This window comes from Terrapene carolina, unplaced genomic scaffold (genome assembly GCF_002925995.2).
Source record: "Terrapene carolina triunguis isolate 2854851 unplaced genomic scaffold, T_m_triunguis-2.0 Scaffold95, whole genome shotgun sequence".
Lineage (NCBI taxonomy): Eukaryota > Metazoa > Chordata > Testudines > Emydidae > Terrapene > Terrapene triunguis.
Genome location: NW_020664446.1, coordinates 34,252,471 through 34,278,400, shown reverse-complemented (window position 1 = coordinate 34,278,400; position 25,930 = coordinate 34,252,471). Strand labels below are relative to the sequence as shown.

The 25,930-nt window shown below is 41.9% G+C and overlaps 1 protein-coding gene across 4 annotated transcripts in view; it reads left to right on the top strand.

The window, feature by feature from the left end:
* Positions 1-2,852: 2,852 nt before the first annotated feature.
* STAMBPL1 (STAM binding protein like 1) overlaps positions 2,853-25,930 on the top strand; it is a 36,213-nt gene continuing 13,135 nt past the window's right edge. For 3 of the 4 annotated variants that reach the window (XM_024219610.3, XM_024219609.3, XM_024219612.3), the window contains exons 1-5: positions 3,157-3,180; positions 21,223-21,306; positions 22,588-22,805; positions 24,011-24,086; positions 25,663-25,758. In XM_024219610.3, coding sequence (XP_024075378.1) covers positions 21,223-21,306; positions 22,588-22,805; positions 24,011-24,086; positions 25,663-25,758 — 474 coding nt within the window. In that variant the 5' untranslated portion in view covers positions 3,157-3,180. Of the gene's footprint in view, positions 3,181-21,222; positions 21,307-22,587; positions 22,806-24,010; positions 24,087-25,662; positions 25,759-25,930 lie in introns of all 4 variants that reach the window. The other variant, XM_024219611.2, reaches the window with a different exon arrangement.

Below are 25,930 nucleotides of genomic sequence, written 5' to 3'. Positions count from 1 at the left end.
TTTCACCAGAGCACAACTGAATATACATACTGCCTCCAGATCCAAACACAAATATAATTAAAATAAAGCAATATTATTGACTCATAAATCAGTGACTGAATCAAAACCATTTTTCTGTAGTACATAGGATTAAAGTCTTTAAAAAATATATTGCAATGGCACTTGTTTGCACAAAAAATGGATCCTCAGAAGGCAGGGAAACTTCTTTGGGCTGCTTTTAAAGTAATGTTGACATGACAGAACCACCACTTTTCTGAGCTATGTTAGACAGGGTGGAAGAGCTCTTCCAATCTATGGCACTTCTCTTTACCCTCATGCCCCTAGGGGAAACTCCTAGAGAACGTAATAGGAAATGATATCCTTTCTACATATTTTTGCACCAGCCACTAGAATTTAGGAACATAGCCACAACTGGACCCTATGTATCTACCTTAGGTACAAATATGATTTCCCCCTTCACCATGGTAGCCGAGCATCTCACAATTTTAAAAATATTTACCCTTACAAAACTCCTGTTATTCCCACTTTACCGCTGAGAAACAGAGAGACTAACTGACTTGCCCAAGATCATACCAGAAGTCTCATCGATCCCAGGTTAGTGCCTAACCACTGGACCATTCTTCCTCTTCTGACCTGTGTGGAGGGGCAGGCTATTGGAAAGAGGAAGGACAGAGGCAGATTTACCATGAAACAAACAGTGTGGTGGCACGGGGCCCCCCAAAATGCAGGACCAGACAGCACACGAAGACCTACTGTTCCCCTCCCCACAAGGGGCATGCAGAGACATGCCAGCAGCAGGGCTAAGGCAGTTCCCTGCCCACGTTGCCGTCCTCCCTCTACACCGCTCCCGGAAGGTAGGTGTGTGTGTGTGTATGTATGTCCCATTGACTTCAACAGGTCTGTTCATAGTGCATAAGGTTTTAAGCACACATATAAATTTTTGCAGGATCAGGTCCTTAGATTGAAACTCTATAGTCAGCTGATACATCAGCAAAGCACTTTGCACATATTGGGAATTAACTAAATAATAATATCAATGTGAGATATTATTATAATAAGCTGCTCTGTTTTACTGTTAGCAAGGCAGACACCGAGGCTTTCTAAGGACAGCATACTTGTTAATACAGTACATAAGAAAGGCCATACTTGGTCAGACCAATGGAATATCTAGCCCCCTATCCTGTCTTCCAATAGTGGCAAATGCAAGGTGCTACAGAGGGAATGAACAGAACAGGCACTCAGTTACTGATTTATCCTGTCATCCATTCCCAGCTTCTGGCAGTCAGAGGCTAGAGACACCCAGAGCATGGGGTTGCATCCCTGACCATCTTGGCTAATTGCCATTGATGGACCTACCCTCCATGAATTTATCTAGCTTTTTTAAACCCTTCACAATATCCCCTGGCAACAAGTTCTACAGGTTGACTGTGCATTGTGTGAATACTTCCTTTTGTTTTAAACATGCTACCTATCAATTTCATTGGGTGACTCCTGCTTCTTGTGTTATGTGAAGGAGTAAATAACACTTCCTTATTCATTTTCTCCACACCAATCACAATTTTATAGACCTCTATCATAATCTCCTCTTAGTCATCTTTTTTTCAAGCTGAAAGGTCCAAGTCTTGTTAATTTCTCCTCATATGGAAGCCGTTTCATATCCTTAATCATGTGTGTTGCCCTCCTCTGTACCTTTTCCAATTCTGTATTTTGTGAGAGGGGGTGATCAGAACTGCCTGCAGTATTCAAGGTGTGGGTGGTACTATTGATTTATATAGTGTCATTATAATCTTTTCTGTTTCATCTATCCCTTTCCTACTGGTTCCTAACATTGTTAGCTTTTTTGACTGCTGCTGCACATTGAGGAGTATGTGCCAAGAGTGTAAACCAGAAAAATTGAGAGAACATTAGGCTAGGGCTACTGTGACAGCACAGGACACCTGCACTTTATCAGCTACCCAATGTGTCTAATCTGGGTTCTTAAAATTTATTACCAGAGAGAGTGTAAAGTCCCTTCCTTCCTCATTCCTCTGAAGCTAATCTTCTTGCTGGCTGGATTCATACACAGATATGTTTATTTTCATTAAACTGCCTCCTAGGTGTTGCCTTTTCTCCTAACGCATTTCTCAACATGTTATTTCTTTAGTTCATATACTGTCCTTTTAAAAAAAATTACAATTTGCAGACAAAACACATACCATGCCAGCCTATAAATACATTTTATTAAATCTTTGGCTAATTGAATTAGCACAATGAACCCAGAGGTGGCAAATGGAACATATGAGACACACTATCTAGGGCCGGTGCCCCCCACCAGCCTGCCTTGGGCTCTGATCCTGCAAATACTTGCAAACCTGAATAGTTCTTCTGATCAGGAGAGTCCCCCCACTGAACCCCTCCTGGGCGCAGTTATTCACAGTGCAAGTGTCTGCAGGCTCATCAGGCCCTTATCAGGACGGTCCATCCACAGAAGGTTTGGTAGGATGCGGCCAGGCGACGAGATGGGAACTCGGTGCGAGGCGGGGGCTTTGCCTTGCCACATACCTGTCCCATGCCTCGCGCCCTGCGGGCATCGCCTCCAGCCGGCCTCCCGCGGCAGGGACTAGCCCTACCCCGTGCTTTGGGGGAGGCTCCCTCCCCGGGGTCCCCTGTTCTGGCGCTGGCTCCAGCCGGGAGGACGGTGCCCCGTGACTCCCAGGCTCGCTCCCTGCAGCCGGACCGGCAGCGGGGAGGGGGAGGCTGTTCCAGCCATGCTGCTTCCTGAGTGGCAGGGCGGGCTGCGGAGCTCCTCCTCCCCGTGCCTGGGGCCGCGGCTCAGCTCACTGCGGCGGGCTCGCGTCGGTAGCCGCCGAACCGGCTCCGCTCTGCCGCAGGGGCCGGGGGCGCCTGTGCCCCGCACCGCCTTGGGCGTGGGGCTGCCCGGCCCCGCTGCCGCTGAGCGGGAGGGGACGCCCCGCCTGCGCGCCGAGCTCGCTGGAGCGCCCGGGGGGGACGCAGGCGGCCGGGCAGGGCATCCCCCTGCCCCGGGAGCCGGCCGCTGGCCACCGGGAGCCGCACGCCTCAGGCTCGGCGGCCTCTAGCATCGCGTCCCGGTGCAACGCGCCTGCCGCTCGCAGCCCCCGCCCGCCGTCCCGCGGATGCGAGCCCCAGCAGCCTGCGCCGGGGGACCAGCCCGGCTTCCTGGTAAGAGCCTCCCCCCGCGCGCGCATCTGCCTCTCCCTCCAGCGGGGCGCAGATGCGCTCGGAGCCGGCGTGGGCTGCGCTGGGAGGAAACGAAACCTACCGCATCTGGGGGTTGCTGGTAAGGGGGGGAGGGTAAAACAGAAATCTCCTCCCTAGAGGGTCAGGAGCTGTAGGGGACGGCATCTCCCCCCCACCTTTCCTTGTGCGCCTATTGTTATTGGCTGCAGGTGTAGTAATGGCACATGGGGTAGCCAGGGGTGCAGCCCCCTCATTGGTGCTGGAACTAGGGATGCTGCCACACCCCCTGGCTTGCAGTGGTTTCCATTATATCCATGGTTTACAATTTGGTTCAATGGCTCTCAGCATCAGCAGCCCCACTGTACAAATTGTTCCAGCACCCCTGGCCCCCATAGGCAGCCGCAACCAGGAATGTCCCCGATCCAATAGCGGTGGCATCGTGTTGTACGATAGCCAATTCAGGGTTGTCAGAGTGCCTTGACCAGTGGCCCTGTGGCAGGGGCACTGGAACAATTTGTACAGTGGGGGTGCTGAGAGCCATTGAACCAAACTGTATATCCTGTATAATGGAAACTACTTCAAGCCATGGGGAGAGGCAGCACCTCCAGGACCCCCAGTTCCAGCACCTATGCCCTGTGGAAAACAACTGCTGTAAGATGGCACCTATAGCATGCACCTGGAGAAACTTTGAATAGTATAACCCTCGGGCAGAAAGGGGGTCAACATCCGTGTTAGCTCTTGATGTGCCAGGAGCATGGCTGGGGCATGGCCAGCTCTGACATGGTGTCATAACTTATGACACTACATTTTGCAGGGCTTGTAGTAGGAATGGCCCAAATTCTGCCCTCACTGCCCTCCCATGTAAATCTAGGCACAAAGTTTGATCCAATATTCTTTAGTTTTTAAAAATATCATGGTAATAGATTTTTTTTTTAATTGCACACATTCTTAGGCCCTGTATATGGTCCGGGCACTACAGTGGCATAACTGCAAAGTTATGCTGCTATAGCATCTTAGTGTAGATGCTTTTTACATAGGGGAAGGGGTTTTTGGGTCAATGCAGATAATCCAGTTTTTCAGGAAGCAGTAGCTAAATTGATGGAAGAATTCTTCAGTTCAACCCAGCTTTGTCTACACTGGAGGTTAGGTTAGCTTAACTATGGCACTCAGGAATGTAAATTTTTTCACACCCCTGAGCAATGTTGTTAGGTCAATCTAAATTTTAAGCATAGGCCAGGCCTTATATATGCAGTCAGGCAAAGAACAGCAGCATCATGATAATAGATTTTTAAAAATTGCACACACAATCACGCAAAGAACATTATCAGTTTGGAAAGTGGAAGAAGAGGGTAAAAAGAATGAAATAGAAGTAATATTTAATTGTAGTGTCTGGAAACCTGAGACTTTTAAAGTATGCAGGTTCTTGTACTGTGGTCCATCACCCTAGTATCTAAGTGCCTTCCAGTCTTGCATTAAGCAATGTGACTAACATCTGTCATTTGTTTGTTCTCTCATGCTCTCCCCAGGGGGAAGAGTGTGTAGGAGAGTGTTTTGTTTTGGAATTTATTTAAATATATTTATTTAAGTAGTCACATGTTGCTATGTGTTTGTCAGAGAAGGTACAGCCAAAGAAATGTGCCTTGCACTTGAAATGGAAGGTTCATGATGGTTCTTATTTCTTGGGAGAGTTCATTCCAAAGTCTTTGTCTGGGCCCCAAAAAAGCTTTGTCTCCTGCAATGATGAGCTTTACCCTTAATATGAGTTCCATTGTCTTAGTGGAGCGCAGTTGTTGACCATGGTATGTATCAGGGGCAACAGAAGGTCCCTAAAAGTGAGGGGGGGCCACCGGTACCCGAACCGTCTCCCCAAGCCCCTTCTCCCTGAGCACCCGTGCTGCCTCTTCCCTGGAGCCCCCCCATCTCTCCTCTTTGCCCCCTCATCGCTCGCCCTTATGGCTGGTAAAAAGTGGGGGGCATAGCCCTCCCACTTTTAAAAGTGATGGGGCCATGGCCCCTTGGCTCCCCCTGTTCCAGCACCTCTGGTATGCATCCTGAAGCTTAAATGGATCTTTTAGATATTCTGGGCCCAGGCCATAGAGCACTTGAACATAAAGGCTAAGACCTTGAACATGATTCAGTATTCCCTGAGAAGTCAGTATAGGGAATGGAGGACAGGTTTTAGCTCTTATGGTAGCCTATGTTGCTGAGTGTTGCAGGGCTGGAGCACCCATACCGTCAGCCAAGCTCCCCTCCCACACCCCCACTCCCGCCCTGCCAATCAACGCTTCCCCCTCCCTCCCAGCACCTCCTGCCCACCACAGATCAGCTGTTCTGTGGTGTGCAGGAGGCGCTGGGAAGGAGGAGCGGGGATGGGGTGCGCTCGGAGGAGGGGGGCAGAAAGAGGCAGAGTGGGGGGGTTGGGGCAAGGGGTGGAGTGGGGACAGGAAGAGGTGGCGAGGGTGGGGGGATGGGGTGGAGTGGGGGTGAAGCCTGTGGCTGAGGACTCCTGGGGAAAATTAGAAGCTGGTCCCTGTGGTCCCATAGCCAACTTGAGATGGTAGAAAATGTTTCTTGTAGCTACTGCTTAGTTATAATTGCACACATTTTACTGAACATATCACAGATAATATTGTGCCAATTAAAATAATTGTAAACATGAGATTTTTATTTTAAAATATTGTGATAATGAAATAAATAATGGGATGTAATGGCTTGATACTGCAAACATACATACGAGTAACTTTACTGAAGTGAGTAGTATAATAAGACTTCTCATGTGAGTTAACTTACATGCATAAAATATGCACAAAATCAGGTCATAAGGCATTTCCTGGAAATTGATTACCATCTTAGGGAAAATTGATAGCCCAAGGTGAAAAGATATAATTAAATCCTGGGCTGTTGAGGGAATGACAAGGCAAATTTTGTTAAAGAAACTGTAACAAAAAAAGTTTGATAAAAATAAATACTGAGCCTTTGTTTTCTTTAACATTTAAACAAACAGGTTTCTTTGTACTTGTCTGACTCAGATGTTATTTCCTTGTCAAATGTTATACTGATATTGTGTGTTACTTTCGAATTAATGTATTTGTCTTTATTTTTAATAAATAGATAAATGTTAATCTTTCAGAAAAATTTTCTGGTCACAATTTCCAATGTTAATGAAATTATCACTTCATTATATCAAAGCAATGGGTGCTTGCTGCTAAAATTCCTGGTAGTTGGATATTATTTCATGATTAAAAATGAATCAGAAACCAGCTTTATATTATTTTTAAATAATACTTTTATCAATAAGATGATTTTTGCTTGACTGAAGGGAAAATGTTTTCTGCCTGTTCTTCCATTAAAGTATTGGAGAATTAGGGATACAGCTCCTATAAACAGTAGCTACCAATTAAATCTCCAAGTTGATGGTGGTGAAGGGAGGGATTATCACAATACCCCAATCTTATTTATTAATTTTATTTATTAGTGACTGGAAGGGGAGACCAATATTGAACATATGTCCTATATGAATGCAACACTATACAGAATAATAGCTTACATTTATGAGTAGTTACTTTTTTTTTTTTTTAGTTCTCTGTAAATTGTAGATTCTTCTGTAGCTCTGATTATCAGGTCAGAGGAAATGTGCAATATGGGTATTACATAGAAGTAGAGCACCTTTGTCTTAGGAAAAAAAAGTTAATTGTGCCATTACTACCCATTGACACAAATCTCTAGTTTCCCACAGAATTGGTTGAACAATGTTTGTGAAAAAAATTATTTGACAAATATGATACGTAGTGAATATTTTTTAAAATTATTTGCCTGGCTCTGTTAAGTAGTCTAGAAGTATAATCCAGTCACAAGTGCCTTAAAAACACTATTCACAAGCCAAATTTAAAAGGATGTACTTTGCTCCCATTTTTTTAAAAGTACATGTTTACCCTACCTGTATATAAAATGAATTATCCACTAATCAAAGTGCCTGAAGTCAAAGGGACTACTGATGTGCTTAAAGTTAAGCATGTATATAACTGTTTGCAGAGTTGTGGCCAGAATTCACACCCTCAGCAAATATATAAAAAATTAAGTGATTCAAGTATCTGCCAATTTTTTTTTTTGTAAGAAAAATAGTACTAATGAAAGCACTCTAAATTCTTCTGTACGTGATTTTCAGTATGCTTATAAACATGAAATATTCTGAATCATCTAGGATAAATCATCTAGGTCAGAGGTTCTCAAACTGTGATCTGTGGACCACCAGTGGTCCGTGAGTTCCATTCAGGTGGTCTGTGGATAGTTCCCTCTAAGGTGTGCACCTGGGCAGCTGCACATGAGAGAATGAAGGGCAGGCGTGGCTCCACTAATTAGGTGCCTGGACCCTGGAGAAAATGCACATGTAAGGTGAGGTGGTGGCCTTGGGGGCAATAGGGGGTAGGTGGTAGGGTGCAGTAGGGTGAGAAGAGGGGGTGGAGGGAATTTGGGATGTGCAGGGCTGCGGCGACCAGAGAAAGAGGTGACTTTCCCCAGCTTGGCGGCTGCCAGGGAGAGACAGCCCTCCTTCCCAGCCCCAGCTTGGGGGCTGCGGCTGCCGGGAAGAGATAGCCCTCCTTCCCAGCCCCAGCTCGGGGGCTGCCGCAGCAAGGGAGAGGGGGCACATCCATCGCATTAGAAAGGTAAAACTACTAATATGAAAATATGAGTTGTGTGCTTTTATTTGTAGAAGAAAAAAAGTTAATTATTATGTGTTTTTTAGATGGCGCTTTTATCCAAATCGCTTTACAATAGTTAGCTAATGGTACAAACAACATTTGGAAATCTAATTAAGTGGTCCGTCGAGACCCTCACCAATTTTCAAGTGGTCTGCGGAAAAAAAAAGTTTGAGAACCACTGATCTAGGTTTATTGTTGTAGTAAACTTAATATTTTAGAATGGGAACGGCTAACCGCGGCCACTGGGAGCTGCAAGCGGTCGTGCCTGCGGGCGCTCAGGTAAACAAAGCATCTCGCGGCCTGCCAGGGGCTTACCTTGAACAAGCTGTGAACCGAGTTTGGGAACTCCTGGTCTAGACTGAGCACTGAGTCCCATTGGGTAGATAGAAAGATTAACCTAAATAATCTATACAGAAGCCTGCAACCCCATAAGATTGGGTCCCTAATCCATGAACTATTGGAACTCATTTACAAAACATTTCTTAAAACATAACATGAATATATGGTCTCATACTATAGAATTAGAATTTATAATCCCTATTCCATGATGAGATATCTTTGAGCTATAATGTATCTTAATTAAAACTACACATCTACCCCGATATAACGCGACCTGATATAACACGAATTCGGATATAACGCGGTAAAGCAGCGCTCCGGGGGCGCAGGGCCTCCATGCTCCGGCGGATCAAAGCAAGTTCAATATAATGCAGTTTCACCTATAACGCAGTAAGATTTTTTTGGCTCCCGAGGACAGCATTATATCGGGGTAGAGGTGTAACTTTAGATAGGTGTTTTCCTCAGAAAGCATTTTATCAAAAAAATACTATTTAAATAAAAAAAAATCCGAATTTTTTTATTTATTTTTTTAAATCATTGATTTTTATCCAGCCTGCCTAGGAGCACTATTCATAGACCATAACCTCACTGTGCTAAGGCAATCTCTCTGAAGAGGACAGGGATACTGCCTTGAAACTATGCAACCAGCAAATCTGCAAGGAATGCTGCTTCCAACACAGCAGGTCCTAGCAGTCTATGAAGTGTGCCAGTCCCTCCATGCTGCTCTTTGCCCCTTTCTCGTTTACCTTTGCAATGCAGGTCTTCCACCCCTTAGTAGGTTACAAGACACAGTATGAAGATTAATTTTGCAAGTGGTATTTTAACTTCGTTGATGCTGGTGGCACCATTTCTGGTGGTGTTTCTGCTGCTTAGTCAAGGAGTTTGTCATGTGAAAATGACTGTTTCTTTGGCTTCCCCCACTCTCTGGCCTGACATGTCCCCACCTAAGCTGTGATACCCTACCTGTGCAGTGGTCTTTGGGAGGGACTTTAGCAGGTCTCTGAGGGGAAGAAGGCTGATGAATTTTAGCTGACACTTCTACTCAAGACCCCAAAATCAAGGAAAATGGGCTAATCTGCCACTCTGTGCCTTTTTGTTTTCCTTTGGGGATTTTGACTGTGGGATTTTACAGACATAATTTTGATGGACCACTGGAAAGATGGTGTAATGAGGCGTGTAATGTAAATATATGAATGGCTAATTCAGAATGTTGTTACTCCTAAAGGAATATCTGCTTCATGAAATTCTGGCACTGGTGATATTTTATCAATGTAGTAAAAAATCCTTTTCTGCTTGTCTTTTGAGATCTTTGTGCAATGTTATCTGAGGAAAAAAATACAACTTTTAGTTTGACACCACAAGTCAAGAAAAGAAGAATTCTCTTAATAACTTACATGTTAGTGACCAGCAGTTAGCATTCTGAAAACTTTCCCTTAGAAATGACCAGCTGCTTGCCTCCCATAAAGAAACTATTACAGAGTATCTTAATAAATTTGAACCCGGTCACGATTGGTTCAGAAAGCTCAAATGAACAGGCATTGTGTGGGTTTTCCAGAGTTTCTGGGAAGGCGTCCATTCTCCTCCCTCACTAATCTTCTGGATCATGCCACCGCCACTACTACAGCCTCAGGGCCCTTCGCTCATCCAGGGTGTGATGAGACATGAATTTCTCAATGGATCTACTGGCTGCACACTTCCCCCAAAGGATGCCTTTTTTTGCCTTCAGAATTTGGCCCTTTAGTGAACTAGTTTATGATAATTTGCTTCTTCAGTAGCGTCAATATAAAGGTGGAGAGCATGTGTACTAATATGCAGTTATTTATGTACAAGTCCCCAGCTGTCTTCATTAGAAACTATATGCACATAAAGAATGTAGGATAATTATTAAAAAATATGTGATTTGTTTGAAATGCCAATTAAAATACTAAGATTTGGAGAGCCAAATTTCTGTTCTGGAAGTCACAGTCTTGTTCTCAACTCCAACTGAAGTAAATAAGTATTTGAGGGCAGTATTTGGCTGTCAGATAGAGAATTTGGTTTCAGTTGGTTTGGCTGTGACCCCACAATGATAGGGGATGCTGGTTCCAACCCCGTATTCTAGTAGGGTCGTCTGTGCTGGAGGGTGGGTGGTGTCACTGGGGATGCCATCAAGGAAGGGTATCTTTAATTAATGATGAGATCTTTGTAGGTGCAATCTTGGCAAGAACTGCACAGCAGATGTCTTGAAACCAGAAATAAAAAGTTGACTACTTGTCTTGCTGTTGTCTGTGTTCATGGAGTGTCAGGAATCTTAGCGCTGCCCCTGTGCCAGACTGGGCTCTGCTTGCTTTCTGGGCCATACTTCTTAGCTGTGTTCTCCCCACCCCACAGCAGCTTCCCCTCCACTTCTGGATGGAGACATGACCACATCTACATGTCATTGTGTTTTAATTCTTCATTTTAATCAGGACCTGTAATCGTATGCGGGGGCGGGGGAAGAGGCGGGGTTTAAAAAGTGGTGTAGTTATTAGAAACTTTATATGTGATGTATTATTAGAGCCGAGCTTCACAACATTATGCATAAAATAGATGAAGATTAGAGTCCTGCTTTACACTTTAAAGCTATGTAGAATGAGGTTTACTACTGTCTTTGTCAATGAATTCAAATTTCACTTTACAATGACTGGAATTTCTGTTTTCTTAGCAGTGGTAATTTTTCTTTTGCCTATTAAGCCATTTTGCATATCAACTGTATCAATATGCTGAATTATAAACATGTGTCCGGAATTTTTCCATTTCATCTATCTGCCTTTGTTAACAATTGATTTCAGCGGCTGGGTCTAGTGATCTATGAATTGAGCATGTAGATACTACAAGGCAGGAAAAAACTGAAATAATACAGGCCTCATAAAGTTAAGAATGCGCGGAATAATCTGGGAATATAAAGATAACTTTTATATGTTGTTGTTAGTGCCCAATATAGCAAATGAATGGTCTGTGATTTACATTGAGTGGAAAGAGAAAATCAGTAGTTAATGAGAAACTAGTTTTATTATCATGGACACACAATACAGCTGAGTAAAAATTGTGTTGTCATTCTCCAGATTGCTGATAACTTGATTTGTGTGCTATTAGCAGTATTGCAGCTGGATATCAGAGCCCTTGGACACACGGTAACAAATCTTTCTCATTGTGTTGCTGAAGTATCTCTGTTTAAGAGTCAATCTTAAAGTGATAACAGTGGTATGTAAAAAGTGAATCTGTTCCAGAAAGAAATCTGTCTTTAGAAAACAAGTAAAATAGATGATCTCGCACCAAAAATGTCACATCTGAATTGAACTTCAGTAGCTTTCTTACTCTGAAGAATTGCAGACTAACTTTAAAGTATAAGTCTTGGAAGGGCTTATTACACCCTTATTCAGCTGCTTTTAAGGAAAAATCTATTTTAATTTCACTTATATTTTCTTGTAGAAGTGAAGTTGAATTGTGTGACTAAAGAATAGCACAGAGAGGTTTAATCACTTGGACAAATGGCACCAGGCTTATGCCCCCTAGCACTGCACATAGGGTCCTCTCCAGGTAGGATCTCCTGCTTTGTGCTAATTTGCCATTGCAGAACCCTACCCCTCTGCCACTAAGCCAGCAAAGAAGCCTTGCTGTGTAGTACAGGTTTAGGGTTGCCAACTTTCTACTCACACAAAACCAAACACCCTTGTCCTACCCCGCCCTTTCTCTGAGGCCCCACCTCTGCCCCACCCCTTCTCTGAGGCCCCGCCCCCTCATTCCATTCCACCTCCCTCTGTCTCTCACTCTCCCCACCCTCACTCATGCACTCATTTTCACCAGGCTGGCTCAGGAGGTTGGAGTGTGGGAAGGGGAGAGGGCTCTGGCTGCGGGGGTGGGCCCTGGGGTGGGGCCAGGGATGAGGGGCTTGGCTGGTGTAGGAAGGTGCTCTGGGGTGGGGCCACGGGGGTCAGAGTGTGGGAGGGGGCTCCAGGCTTGGGCTGAGGGGTTCAGAGTGTGGGAGGGGGCTCCGGGCTGGGGCAGGGGGTTGTAGTGCGGGGGGGGGGGGGCTCCAGCTGGGGGTACAGACTTTGGGGTGGGGCTGGGGATGAGGGATTTAGGGTATAGGAGGGTGCTCCAGGCTGGGACCAAGGGGTTCAGAGGGTGGGTGGGGGAATTAGGGCTGGGGCAGGGGGTTGGGGCACGGGAGGCTCCGAGTGGCACTTACCTCAAGCAGCTCCTGGAAGAAGTGGCACATTCCCCCTCTGGCTCCTATGCGGAGGCGTGACCAGGTGGCTCTGCGTGCTGCCCCGTCCGCAGGCATCACCCCCGCAGCTCCCATTGGCCGTGGTTCCCGGGCAATGGGAGCTGCAGAGCTGGCGCTTGGGGCGGGTGCAGCATTCAGAGCTCCCTGGCTGCCCCTACACATAGGAGCTGGAGCAGGGACATGCTGCTTCTTCCAGGAGCCGCGCGGAACCACAGGAGCCTGCCGTAGTCCTGTTATGCCGCTGACAGGACTTTTAATGGCCTTGTTAGCAGTGCTGACCGGAGCCGCCAGGATCTCTTTTTGACCGGGCGTTCCGGTCAAAAACCAGACACCTGGCAACCCTATACAGGTTATGCACAGAGGAGATGGCAGAGACTGGACAGATATGGGTGGAGGCTGGGATGAAGCACTTCATCCCTCTTATGGTTCATGGAAATTATATGAAAAGAATATAACCCTGCCCACTACAATGTCTCTTGTATTGCTCTCCAGCTTTCCAGTGGAGGTGGTCATAGGGACTGCCAGGGCTCAAGGGAGACCCTGGTAGTCAGTTGTGCTGCTGACTAGAAGCACTGGGTGCAGAGCCTGCATGGAGGCAAGGTTCTCTAAATGGATGACATGGATTCCTGGGGATCATCCACACTTATCTTCCATCTAAATTAACAGAACACTGCCAGTGTGGGCCGAAAGAGTTAAAGGGGCCAGCTACTGTCCATGATTAAACACTTTGGTACATAAAGACTTCAGCCTGCTTAATACCATGGCAAACGCACTAGAAAATTAATCAGTCATGACTCATGGATAGATGCTTTCCGACGGTTGGTCAGCCACAACAGCTATTGCTCTGGATCCTGACTTGCCTCCCTGGGCAGAGACATCATTTGGTTGGTCTGGTCTGGTCCCTCTCTTTCACTGGTCCTTCTCTGGCTGAGCAGAACTGGATAGGCTGTCTCACCTCGCCATGATGCTGCCATGCAATTAGTTTCAGGATCAGGTGAAAAGATGAGAGAGAGAGGACAGGTGGAGATAGCATGGGCGGGGGACAGAGTTGGAGGGGAGATGGGCTGTGCAAAAAGGGGCACACGAAGGAAGGGAAGACAGAGCAGGATCTCATCTGTATCATGTTGGGACCCTCACTGATGCAGCAGCTATGGTCAGGAGTGTGCCACTTTCTGGGCATTATAATGAAAAATCTCTTCACAGTGGCTGTTGTAGTGTTAATAGCTGTGTTCCCCCCATTCCCCAAAAAACTCTTTTAAAGGGCCCCCAAAAGGGGTGAAGATGGAATAGCTCATGCCCTCATTATTTTGTCCACCAATTAGGTCTAATTTCTGGTTCCACCTGCCTCTTGTTTACCAAACATGATCTTAATTCAGTCCTTGCACAGTATCAGTAGACCTCTTTGTTTAAATTAATTTAGTCTTTCTATCTCCTTCTCACATCTTTGTCTGAAACAGGCTGTTGCTCTCTTTATGCTAACTGAATCATTCTGGTAGTGAACACTTATTCCAAAAGCCCATGTTTATTTATAGACAGCCATCTTCTGTACAGACTGAACTGTTAGAAGGCAGCTGTTGCTGTTTTGATTATCTTCAAGTAATCTATAAAGACAGAGTTTCTGTCCCATGACTTAAATTTTCAAAGAAGCCTACATTATTTAGGTGCCTACCTCCTATTGAAATGCAGTGGAAGATGGGCACTTAACTTCCTTTGGCTCCTTTGAAATGCTCAGCCAGCCTGTACTTTCTGTACAAACTATTTATTTTTACTCTTGGGTTTGATAGAGTGGATTTTAAAAATGCAGGGCAATGCCATGCCACTAATTTTTAAGAATACCACCTATGTTAATCATGGTCTTATTTAAAAGTTGTTGAGTCAGTTTGGGCCTGTAATTAGGAGTTTAAAAGTTTCTTGTGTTTTTGTATTTTTCCTCATTAAATTGATGACTTCAGTAGTGACTGAACTCTTTTCCTAGATGCACACTTTTAAACTAGAAAAAAATCTGCATGTTTGATACATCTTGGTCATTATAACATTTGTAATAAAATTGTGGTATGACGGGGTAGGTGCAGGGCAGAAATTGTAGGTACCATGCTCTTTGTGAGCAAGTTGATGTTCTGTATGTAGCTACCAGTGGGACTGGGAGAATTTGCTTAATCGTTATACATATATGAAGAAATAGCCATTCAGTGATTATGTAAATCTTGTGTTCCATTTTTCTCAGGGCATTTAAGTAATCATTACATGGATTTGCACATTGTCTGGTTATTAAGAAATAACTGTATACTTGTTATGCAAATCTGATTTACTCTCAGCCAATTGAAGTGCCCAGGATTGGATAAGTAAGAAATATGTCAGTAGATCTATAGCATTCCAACACTCTTAACTGGCTGAGATGGTTCCCAGTTAGTATAATGGCTCATATCCCCTGCATTGGAGGTTTTACACAGGGTGGATTTGGTTTAAATCATGATTTAAATCACTAGTCATGAAGACGTGATTTAATCATGGATTTCTACATAAAAGTGCATTCTTGTTGGTTGTTGTAACCTTTATACATATTCTTCACAACTCAGAGATTTATAAATTATAAATTTTATACATTATAATAAATTAATAAAGATATCCTATCTCCTAGAACTGGAAGGGACCTTGAAAAGTCATTGAGTCCAGCCCCCCTGCCTTCACTAGCAGGACCAAGTACTGATTTTTGCTCTAGATCCCTAAGTGGCCCCCTCAAGGATTGAACTCACAAACCTGGGTTTAGCAGGTCAATGCTCAAACCACTGAGCTATCACTCCCCCCAGATGTAGGTTTCATTTTTAGAAGGTACACACTATACATTTTTTAAGTGATATATTTTGAGAACTTTTCAGATTAGTTTTACAGCTACATCAGAAAATGAATGATTGTTTGGTTATTTCATTTGCCAAAGGTAATTGAAGCAGATAGTTCACCTGCCAATGACTTCATAAATATCTCCAATTCAATAGAATAATCATTAATATTTGAAGGATTTTCTTGCCATGCTGTATTAGGAGGAGAATATCACCAGACAGACATTTAAATTGTTTTATTTAACTAAAACAGCAATGTTATGTATTCTGGATTTTTTCTCTTCAACAGCTAACATAATATTTTAACAAAACAAGCATATGAATTTTTGAATTTAGTCTGATGAAGTAGGTATTCACCCACGAAAGCTTATGCTCCAATACGTCTGTTAGTCTATAAGGTGCCACAGGACTCTTTGTCGCTTTGAATTTAGTTAAACATTCAGGTTTTTTAAAATCAGGTTTGTTTTTGTTAAAATTGTTTTTAACTAAAATAGTTAAATGAAATATTTAAAAAAACAACCAACTTAAAAACAACAATAACAACCATTTTTGCTGTTAACAAGCATGTTATCTCTGGAGACGCAAATCCACAGTTTGAGAACTGCAAAACTAAGCATTTCTGATGGTATCTTCTAAACTGAGCCCCATTGGGAAGATATAAAGATAATCTATACAGAAGCCCCTGGAACCCCATAAGATTGGGTCCCTAATCCATGAACTATTGGAACTCATTTACAAAACTTTTCTTAAATATTACATGAATATATTGTCTCATACTATAGAATTAGAATTTATAATCCCTATTCTATGATGAGATATCATTGAGCTATAATGTATCTTTATCTTTAGATAGGTGTTTTCCTCAAAAAGCATTTTATCAGAAAAATCCAATTTAAATAAAAAACATATTTTTTTAAGAAAAATCATTGATTTTTTTATCCACCCTGGTTTTACATATTAACATAATTGTTTTCTATATCTGAAAAATGAATAAAACTACATTCCATTTCACTCAAAGGGATTACACTTTTGAATTTCTCCTTGATCCTGTAAAGTACTTCATTACTCTTATTATTAACTTGTATTTCAATAACACTTAGAGGCCCTAATCAGGATAAGGGTATTTTTTTTGCTGTGCACTGTACAAACATATAACATGTTCATGTGCAAATGCAAACAAAGCTGGCCAATGTCTTTTTTTTTTTTTTTTAGAGTCTTAATCTTCTATATAATAGTAGTCGCCACATTATTCGTTACACTTGGATACATTGGTCAGAAAGCATATTAGAATCCTGATAAAATATGCCAGTGCTTTTGTAGCCATATTTTTTTGTTTGTGCTGTATGTGATATTAAGCATAACATTTATGTCTTTTTACAGTAAATTTTTACAAAAATGTCAAGTTTGTCCTAGTACTGTATTTATTGTATCAATTGTAAATATTGTTCCCCAACCCAAATTGCCTTCTGCATTGGAATCCACGAGGTTTTTTTTTTTAAAATCAAGTGCTTCACTATTTGTCTTGACTTTTCTGCTAACCTCTTTTGCTGTATCTTGGCACGGTGTGCATACGTGCAGGAGTTTGCTCTTCAAGGCTTTCACAAACACCAGTGCATCATTTGAGGAAGTGTGAGTTTCTGCTGCCACCAGATGTCTCCTCTTAATATGCCTGAATTTGTAATTGAACTTTATTTCCTATTAACACTTCTTTATTTTAAAGACATTAATGAGGCAGATGTAACCGTTTAACTTAAACTTTTGTACTGTTAGTGTTAAGGCATGCTGGGAAGGTTGGGGCTGGGGGGGGGAGGGGAATTCCTTGATGGGTGTTTGTGCCTCCCCGAAAGAGGAATCTGTTTGTATGGGGGGGACCCTGTCCCAACAGAGACCTCTTCTGGGATGGTGGCAGACAAAGAGCCCATCATTGGTGGCCTTCCTGCTCCACAGCCGACTGCTTCCTGTTTGAGAATGGACTGTGGTGTGATCCAGGAGGGGGGGAACCTCTGTTCTTCTTCAACAGAGGGTTCCACATGTGAGGCCAACATAAAATGATTTATTGAGTGGGGGCAGGGCAGCCCTGATTGATTCATTTAGTGGTGGTTGGCATTATGGTTGGCTCAGTGTTCAGCCCTCAGGAGACTGGGAGCTTTGGGCAAAAGGAATGGGTGATACCTGACCAATGAGAGATGGGGCAGTAGGGGGTGTGGCTCAAGGTACCAGTGTGTTTCAGCCTGGCTAGTAGGAGTGGGGGAAAGTGTTAAAGCTGTGGTGGTACATTGTCACCACTGACCCATGTTGGATTCAGACCAGCAACCTAGTTATGAAAAGATTGTCCTTCTCCTGAACCGGCCACTTCTTTAATAAACGTTTACATTTTATAAGGAGAAAGATGTTTTTAAAATGAAATTTAATCTATTTTATCACTCAATCAGTTCATTGTAATGCAGATTTTATCTCAGACACATGCCTATGCACAGTTTTTTGTTTGTTTGTTTTTTTAACAGACTTATTGGAGTGTTTCACTTCTTGTTTAAGGTTGGTTGTGTGTACTCTTTTTGATCCAAGGTAAATGCTCATTCCTGATATCTATCCTGTATCAGTTTCTCTCCCCTCCTCCCCCCACACTTCCCCAGTTCCTTAAAGAGTGAACAGTAATGCTTTTGAAAAGTAATAGAACTGTAGCAGGATAGACTTAAAATTAATAATTAGTTCCTGCATAATAGATGAAACACTGAAGTACTTGCACAGGTAAAATGTCTGTTGTCTTCAGTGAGGGATTTCCTAAGTAAGGACTGTTGGGTTCAGGATTTGATCACATTTTATAGATTGAATCTGCAGATACACAGAAAACACAAAATATTGAGCTTTGGACTTGACCGGTAATTGAAGGAGGGAATGATTTCATACCCTTTGTTTTAATATGAATATATATTGTAGTAAGTTTTGATCCTTCAGAGGCATTTGCTTTCTGTGCCACATAAATCAAAGAGGACTGGATTCTGTCTTTCATGCTGAAGATCAAAAAATACTTCTCCATCTCCACCAAGGGACAGGGCCGTAGCAACAAAGAACGTGGCCCCCTCCGAACGGTGGCCCCCTCCGAACATATGTCCAGGCGGGGCCCCTTACAATGCAGAAACTGGAATGCGGTATTTATTTTGCCACTTTTAGGGGCCCCCTTCCTTGCGGGGCCCCCTCCGGTCGGAGGGTACAGAGGGCGCTCGCTACGCCTCTGCCAAGGGAATCTGTGGGGCTGCAGGGGTAGAAAAGCTTATGAAAATGAGCTCCTTGCCTCCCATTATTTTTGTCCTGATTCTTGACACTGTCTACAGTACTGTAGTTCCAATAAACTGGCTGAGCTGAGTGGGTCTGCATGAAGCTGGCCAAGGGCCCCTTTAGCCCTTGATATATTTTAGAGCAAGTAGCCTGCTGTGCCCAGCTGCTGTGGCCTCAAGGGTCTGTTCTACAAACCAGGAATAGGCAGTGTTCTGGCATTCTCCTTTCCCCAAAATACAGCTGTGTGTGTGTGTGTGTGTGTGTTAGCCTTGTAAATCCTTACAGTGGCCTGATTTTCCAAGGTGCCAAGCACCCAGCAACTACCATGGACTTCTTTTTAAAATTGGATTACAGAACTGTGCATTGAAGTCACAGTATAGCTTATTGAACAGTGGTAAAGACTGAGCCAGGAAACATGACAAAATAACACTTTGAAGAATAAATCTGGAGACCTTAGTGGCTTGTCTCTAGTGTTACAAAGCAAACAAAAAAAACCCTCTCACTTAGCTGAGGGCTATTGTGATTGATTGGAAGATGATTAAATTCACTTGTGTAAAATCTGTTCATGTTAAGGTGATCTTTTTTAGTTAACAGAATTCAAAATTTCCCCTGAATAAATTGACTTCTGCATTTTATATCTAGGTTCTGTAAAAGAAAAGGTCCCTCTTTGCAACATGTAGCAAAACTTCTTGCTTTATAAAATTTCGTGGATTTTTTTTAATGTCGCTCTTTGGATGGAAACACTTCATGGAACAATCATACCTAACTCATTACAGGAACGTGGTTTATTTTTGAAAAAGATTTCACTACTTATAGTATTCCATGTTAGTATATGGAGCACATTTTCACTGTTACATATAATAGGAGATTCTCACAATGAACAGGAAGCATCATATTACAATCAGGTTTCGTAGCTGTGTTTCTAATGTCCTGTCTTGAGAATTTTAATTTGGCTGAAGTTTAGAATCTCTAGAATAGAACCATTTTGGGGGGTGTAAATACAATAGTAAATGTGAGTGAACCAAATTTACATTTTGGATCCAGTTTTCAAAGTAGCATTGCAAAAGCATACAAGTATTTTGCACACATCTGCTTGAAAATTTAGGCCTTAAAGTCCAATTCACAGACTCGTAGCACACCTAGCAATGATTGTAAAAAGAACCAGAGCTGGCAGTGGAAAAAGTGGGGATGGACCCAAGCAAGAATATATAGTCAGTAAGACTTATTAGGTGGTTATAATGACTGCAACAATGTAGAATTAGTTATCTAATCAAAGGGAATAAGTGGATTAGTAAAGGAATTTACAAGTAAATCAAGGAGGAAACAAAACAAAAAAGAAAGAAAACTGGCCAGTTAATAACTGGGATGAAATTGTTGACTCTAAAATGGTTAAGATAATGGTTAAAACTAAAGGCTGACCTAATAGATATGATTAGCCTTTGAGAAGCAAAGACAGGAAATAATGGAGTCACAGAAAACATAACTAATTATTTATTTGTAAAAAGGCACGGAAAAACAGCCCTAGGGGGTGCTCTAATTTCTGCCAGGGTTCAAACTAGCCTCCAGAGAGGGAGAAGTCCACATTAAGTTTTTGCTGCAACTCCTCGTAGTCTGGGGCTTCTGTGATGAACCAGTCTAGCCTTTAGATGTTTGTAATGTGCATTTTCTATATTGCACAAAACCTTTGACATTCAAGACCAATCTTCTAGCTTGAGCACTGAAGTGTTAGGAATTAGAGCACCCACCTTACCAGCTTCAGATTCATATTAAAGTATAACTTAATGAATCATTTCCTTGTCACAAGCAGTTTTTGCTGATCACCACAGCACTTTTAAATATTTGCCTTACTTGTTACTGTTTGCCTTTACTGACGGGTTGCCTTTACTAACTCATATCTCTTACGTGCTGAGTGCAGTTTTCGATCACTTCTTGCAATTGACCAATGGAAATGGTTCAAATAGTGCTGCAAAGATTTCATATACTTTTAGTTACTAAACATGTAGTTCCCAGATTAAGGTAGGACAGTTGCCTGATTTAATTTATAATTATAGACCTGCTAGAAAAAAGTGCTCAAATTCACACTGTACATAGATACATTTACCATGGCATATGCAGATGGAAAAACAAATGCACTTATTAGTCTCTGAACTTTTGATTTGGACTCTTTCCCCCCCCCCTCCCGACTTAGTGTTTGAAAAGTACTAGTTTATCGTTTAAATTACAACTTAACAAAATATGATCAATTTATTTTAAAACTACTTAATATACTATTATATACTGAGGCCACCTGTAGTAACATGTTTATTAAAATGCACAATTTGACTTGTTTGTGTTGTGTTCGATTTTAAACTGTTATGGTACTTGGCATGGCACAAGAACATAGATAGATGTTTGAAGATATTTCCAGTTAAAATGACTTCATTATCATATTTCATGTTAGCACATGGTGACAATCAGAATAATTGTACTGAAGTTCCTCTTTGCCCAATAAACCATGACTCGTGGGCCGGGGGGGGGGGGTGGCGAGGGGGGTAACTTACTGCTAACACTGAATATTGCATTGATTTTTTTTTTCCGCCCTCTTCCCCTGTGCCACCCCCCCCATTTTGTTCTTTGTGACCAGATGGAGAGATTGAAAAGAAATAATAATCTTCTTGGTTTGCAGACCGTGGGCAACATGGAACAGCCATTCACTGTTAGTTCATTGGTATGTATTACATTTTGTTATTTAATGCTTTGGCATCCAGAGTTTCAAAAAAGCAGCAAACTATCTGACACCACCCACACTAGTTTAGTTGTGCTGACCACCAGCTCAAGGGTTTTTCCAAGGTTCTAACCACCTTTCCTGCTACCGCCCTTATTCTCTGCCCAGCTGCCCCTTCGCATGGAGTGTAGCAAGCTGGAATTTAAATATTTTTTAAAAATATTATATTGAATACATTTGGTTTGTTGGGTTTCTCCCTCTTTTAGTTACTGTGCACTTCCTCTGGGTGTGTGTTTGTATACACATTCTGAATTGAAAGACTGAAGCCTTTAAAATATAATAAGATGAAGCAGTTTCTCAGCAGCAGTTTCATTCAGGAATCTAATCAAAATTATTTAAGTTATGGTGTGAAAGAGAAAATGTATTAAACCTTTTAGAACATGAGTTCATGGCTTTTCTTGCTGGCTTCTCTTCCTGTCCTGTTAAATAGCTTTAGTTTATTCAGCTGTAAATGAATGCTTTAATCTGTAAAGTTAACACTGAAATGAACTTCTGGTGTGATCCTGCAAATTCTGACTGCTGTCATCAGTTAGGCTGCATCCAATAGCAAACATTACATCCAGTGGTAAGGGCTTGCCTACACTTGAAATTCTACAGCCACAGCGCTGCTGTAGCATTTCCAGTGTAGACACAACCTATGCCAACAGGAGGGCTTCTCCCCTTGCTGGAGGTACTCCACGTCCCCAAGAGGTGGTAGCTAGGTCATCAGAAGAATTATTCCATTGACCTAGCACTGTCTGCACGGGGAGGAGGGGTGATGGCATAGCTATGTCTCTCCAATTTGTGGATTTTTCATACCCTTAGGAGATGTAGCTGTGCCTGTGTAAGTTCCGAGTGTAGATCAGGCCTAGGTAGAATACTTTAAATGTCTATAAAAATGGGACACTTTATGGGAATTCATATCTTGGGAAATCTAGGAAGCTGCCAAATCAGGCTTATTTTCTTTTATTTGTTTCACTCCAGTTAATTTAATTTTATCTTTATCTTGTTTCACAACTTTTGTGCTTTTAATATAATTTATTCATTGTTTTTAATGCTATTTAAGGAGCATGATAAAGTTTTTTCATTGTTACTAACATTTGTGGTGATTGATTGATTGATTTTATTTAATTAATTTATTGATTTAAATTTAAATTTCCCTCAGTGTCTTGAACAAGGTCATGTGTGAATGGGGTCAGCCATCCAAGGTGAAATGTAACCTGTGATGTGTTGCTTGTTTTTCAGAAAAAGTTAGCAGCTATGCCTGACCACACAGATGTTTCAGTGAGCCCAGAGGAGCGAGTACGTGCCTTAAGCAAGCTTGCATGTAACATCACAATCAATGAGGATATTACGCCACGTCGTTACTTTAGATCCGGAGTAGAGATGGAGCGCATGGCATCTGTATATCTGGAGGAAGGAAACCTGGAGAATGCTTTTGTTCTTTATAATAAATTTATAACGTAAGGAATAATCAGTAGATTTTTTTACCTTAATGATTCTGATGGATAGATTGGTTTCGTAATTTCGCATCAAATAGACCACAAAGAGTGGCTTTTTACTCCCTCATTCTACTATTCTTCCACACAAAGACTAGACAGAGTCTGTCCCTGAATGAATAAGCCATTGCAAATTGTCCTGTGCATGCTTAGCATGTGATTTCTCTCCCCCCCCCTCCCCCCAAAGGTCATAACTCCATCAAATCAAAAGCAGATTTCACTAGAACACTCAGTTACTTCCTAATTGAGAGCTAAGTCCACACCAGATTTACACTTTCTAAGCAGCCAGTTAGGCTGTAGAGCTTTAAAAAAAGTTAAATATAAAATAATGGGGGGGGGGGAATTTCCCTCACTTTGGTATCCTGTTTGTTTGTTCAGACATTGTTGCTTTTGTTTGTTGTTGTTTGTTTTTAAACAAACACATGCAACTTTTGGGAACAGAGAGGGCCAGGAAATTTCTAGTCTGGAAGGTGAACTTTTCAGAAAGCTATGGGTGGCTGTAAACAGGGGTATCCAGTGTGCATCCTACGTGCACAATAGTGATTGATTCTGCCTGTGCTATATAGTAATTTGTTTCACCTTATAGCACAGGTTGGTCTGGTTAAAAGTGGGCTGCAGTAATGCAAGTCTCTACAGAGACTTCCTCTGTTGGCAGCCTTCTCTCCTACACCTTTGCCACGTTATCATTATTATTATTTGCAATGCAGTAGCTCGTGGAGGCTCCAATCCACGAACAAACATAGAATAAAGGAAATTCACTGGCCTGAAGATCTTAAATAAGACAAGACCTAACAAGTGTGTTCAGCGTGAAAGGGGGATGGAAGGACAAAGGTGATGCTGATAAGATCTGGTTACAAAGGCTAGCTAGTGCCCAGCATGGTGATTTCTGGTGCCATGTGTTAGTTAGTCCTGTTATTACCCATTGCTACTAAAGAACAAGGAAAAGTGCATCCAGCTACAGAAAATAATATAGTGGGGGTTAAGATTTGTGCTGGAATGTCAGTGACATGGTTTAAACCTGTGAAAGCACAGAAAACTGCTATAAATCAAATTGGAATGCAGTGTTCAACATCTGTGATATGCAAAACTTGTTTTCCTCCCAACATAAAAGCTATTGTGGATCTTCCTTTGGCTAATAAGGGGGAAAATGTGTGTGTTTCATTTTCTAGCTTATTTGTAGAAAAGCTGCCCAGTCACCGTGACTATCAGCAATGTGCAGTACCAGAAAAACAGGATATCATGAAGGTAGGTTTGCTTTTTCCTGGCATTTCTCAAATTGCTCTCTCAGTAACTGAATTGTTCTTTCCCCAGAACTAACAAATACATTCGGAACCAACTCAACCTACCAAGACTAAGTTCTTATTACTAGCTCCATTAGCAACAAAGTTTCATTTCAGTTTAGTCACTTGATCATTGCTGGGATTCTAATTGCAACTCCTAAAATGTGAATTAATTGGTATCACTGAACAGAGCCAATAGTATATGGATTGTTCGACACTTAGGTAAATCTGTTTCTAAAGGATACATATATTTTAAATACCTTAATTTAAAAGCATTTAGGATCTCGTCCTGCTTCCATTTAAGAGAATGACCCTTGACTTCAGTAGAAGCTAGCTTGACCTCTGAATGCTGGAGGGACATTTGGAATTATTAGTGAACTGTATATTATCTGCTTAACATGTGCTGATAAGCCAAAGTATTTTCTGCTTTCTTTAACACTAAAATATGTATTCCGTTTCCTTTTAATTTTTTCCCCAATTTCTCCAGTACTATATAGGTTTCATCATTGCTTTAATTAATGGATGAACTTTTTAATTAGTTCCCTCCTCAGTTTAAAACACCTGAAATTATCCGTTGATATTCACTGAAATATGGAAAACTGTCTCTTCTAGAAGAACCTTGTGCCTCATGCTGCCATTCCACAGTGCATTCCAAGTGATTCCAGAAGGGGGCAGTGCACTGATTTGTATATATTCAGATTCATCCGGCAAAATGCTACACTGATGTTAAATTTTCCAGTTTGTTTGAATTATTTAAACACCCCAATAACTATGGGCCCAAGCTATTGAACTCAATAGAAGTACTTATGTGAGTAAAGCTAAGCAAGTATATATAAAGTGCCATGTGATTGAGGTCTATCATTGTAACTTTAATACATTTAATAAGGTTCCTTTTGAGGCTTGGTCCACATAATTTTCTTCCGATTCTTATTCTGCCTTGGGCCTTGAGTCAGGAAAGCATTCAAGAGAGGGTGACCAAGCATGTGCTTAAATTCTGTTAATCAATGGGATTAAGTACATGCTTAAGTACTTTAAATTAAGGTCTTGAAACATGTAATATCAAAGACCCCATTCCTGTGGTGAACTCTCCACAAGCAGAACCCTACATCTGAGTGGAGTCCCATCTAGGCTCGTCCCAGACAGCTCGTTGCAGGATCTGGGCCAAAGCTGATCTGAAACCTAGAAACAAATTTCACCTGAGCCAGTAATGCCATTTGTCACATGTCATTTGTGCCTCAGACTGGTTGGAAAAGTGATTTTCTATAAGAAATCTGTTGGTCAGATCTCAGTTGGTGTAAACTGGCATAGCTTCAATGGACTGTGCCAATTGATAACAGGTACGGATATGGCCTTATATATTTGACATGCCTGTAATTGGTATTTTTAACTTTGTTTTGAAATGATTGACATTTTTAATCTGCATTCCAGCTGGTTTTCCTTCCCAGCTAATTGTTTGTTTGTTTGTTTTTGTTTCAAAGGCAGGAAATCAGTTTAACTTTTTTTTTATTTCTCCTCCCCTTCCCCCCCCCCCATCCCAAAAGAAACTGAAAGAGGTTGCATTTCCAAGGACAGATGAATTGAAGAAGGATCTTTTAAAGAAATATAATGCGGAATACCAAGAATATATGCAAGACAAAGTAAGTCTTATCTGAATTCACATTTAATTTTTAAAGCATTATTCCTATGAATGTTTATTTATTTAATCAGTTAGTTATAAATATTACATAATCAAAATTCAAATAAAGTAGTTGTATGAGCAAAAACTCAAAATTTTACAATTGTTTAGGCACTATTAGAAACTGCGTCTTT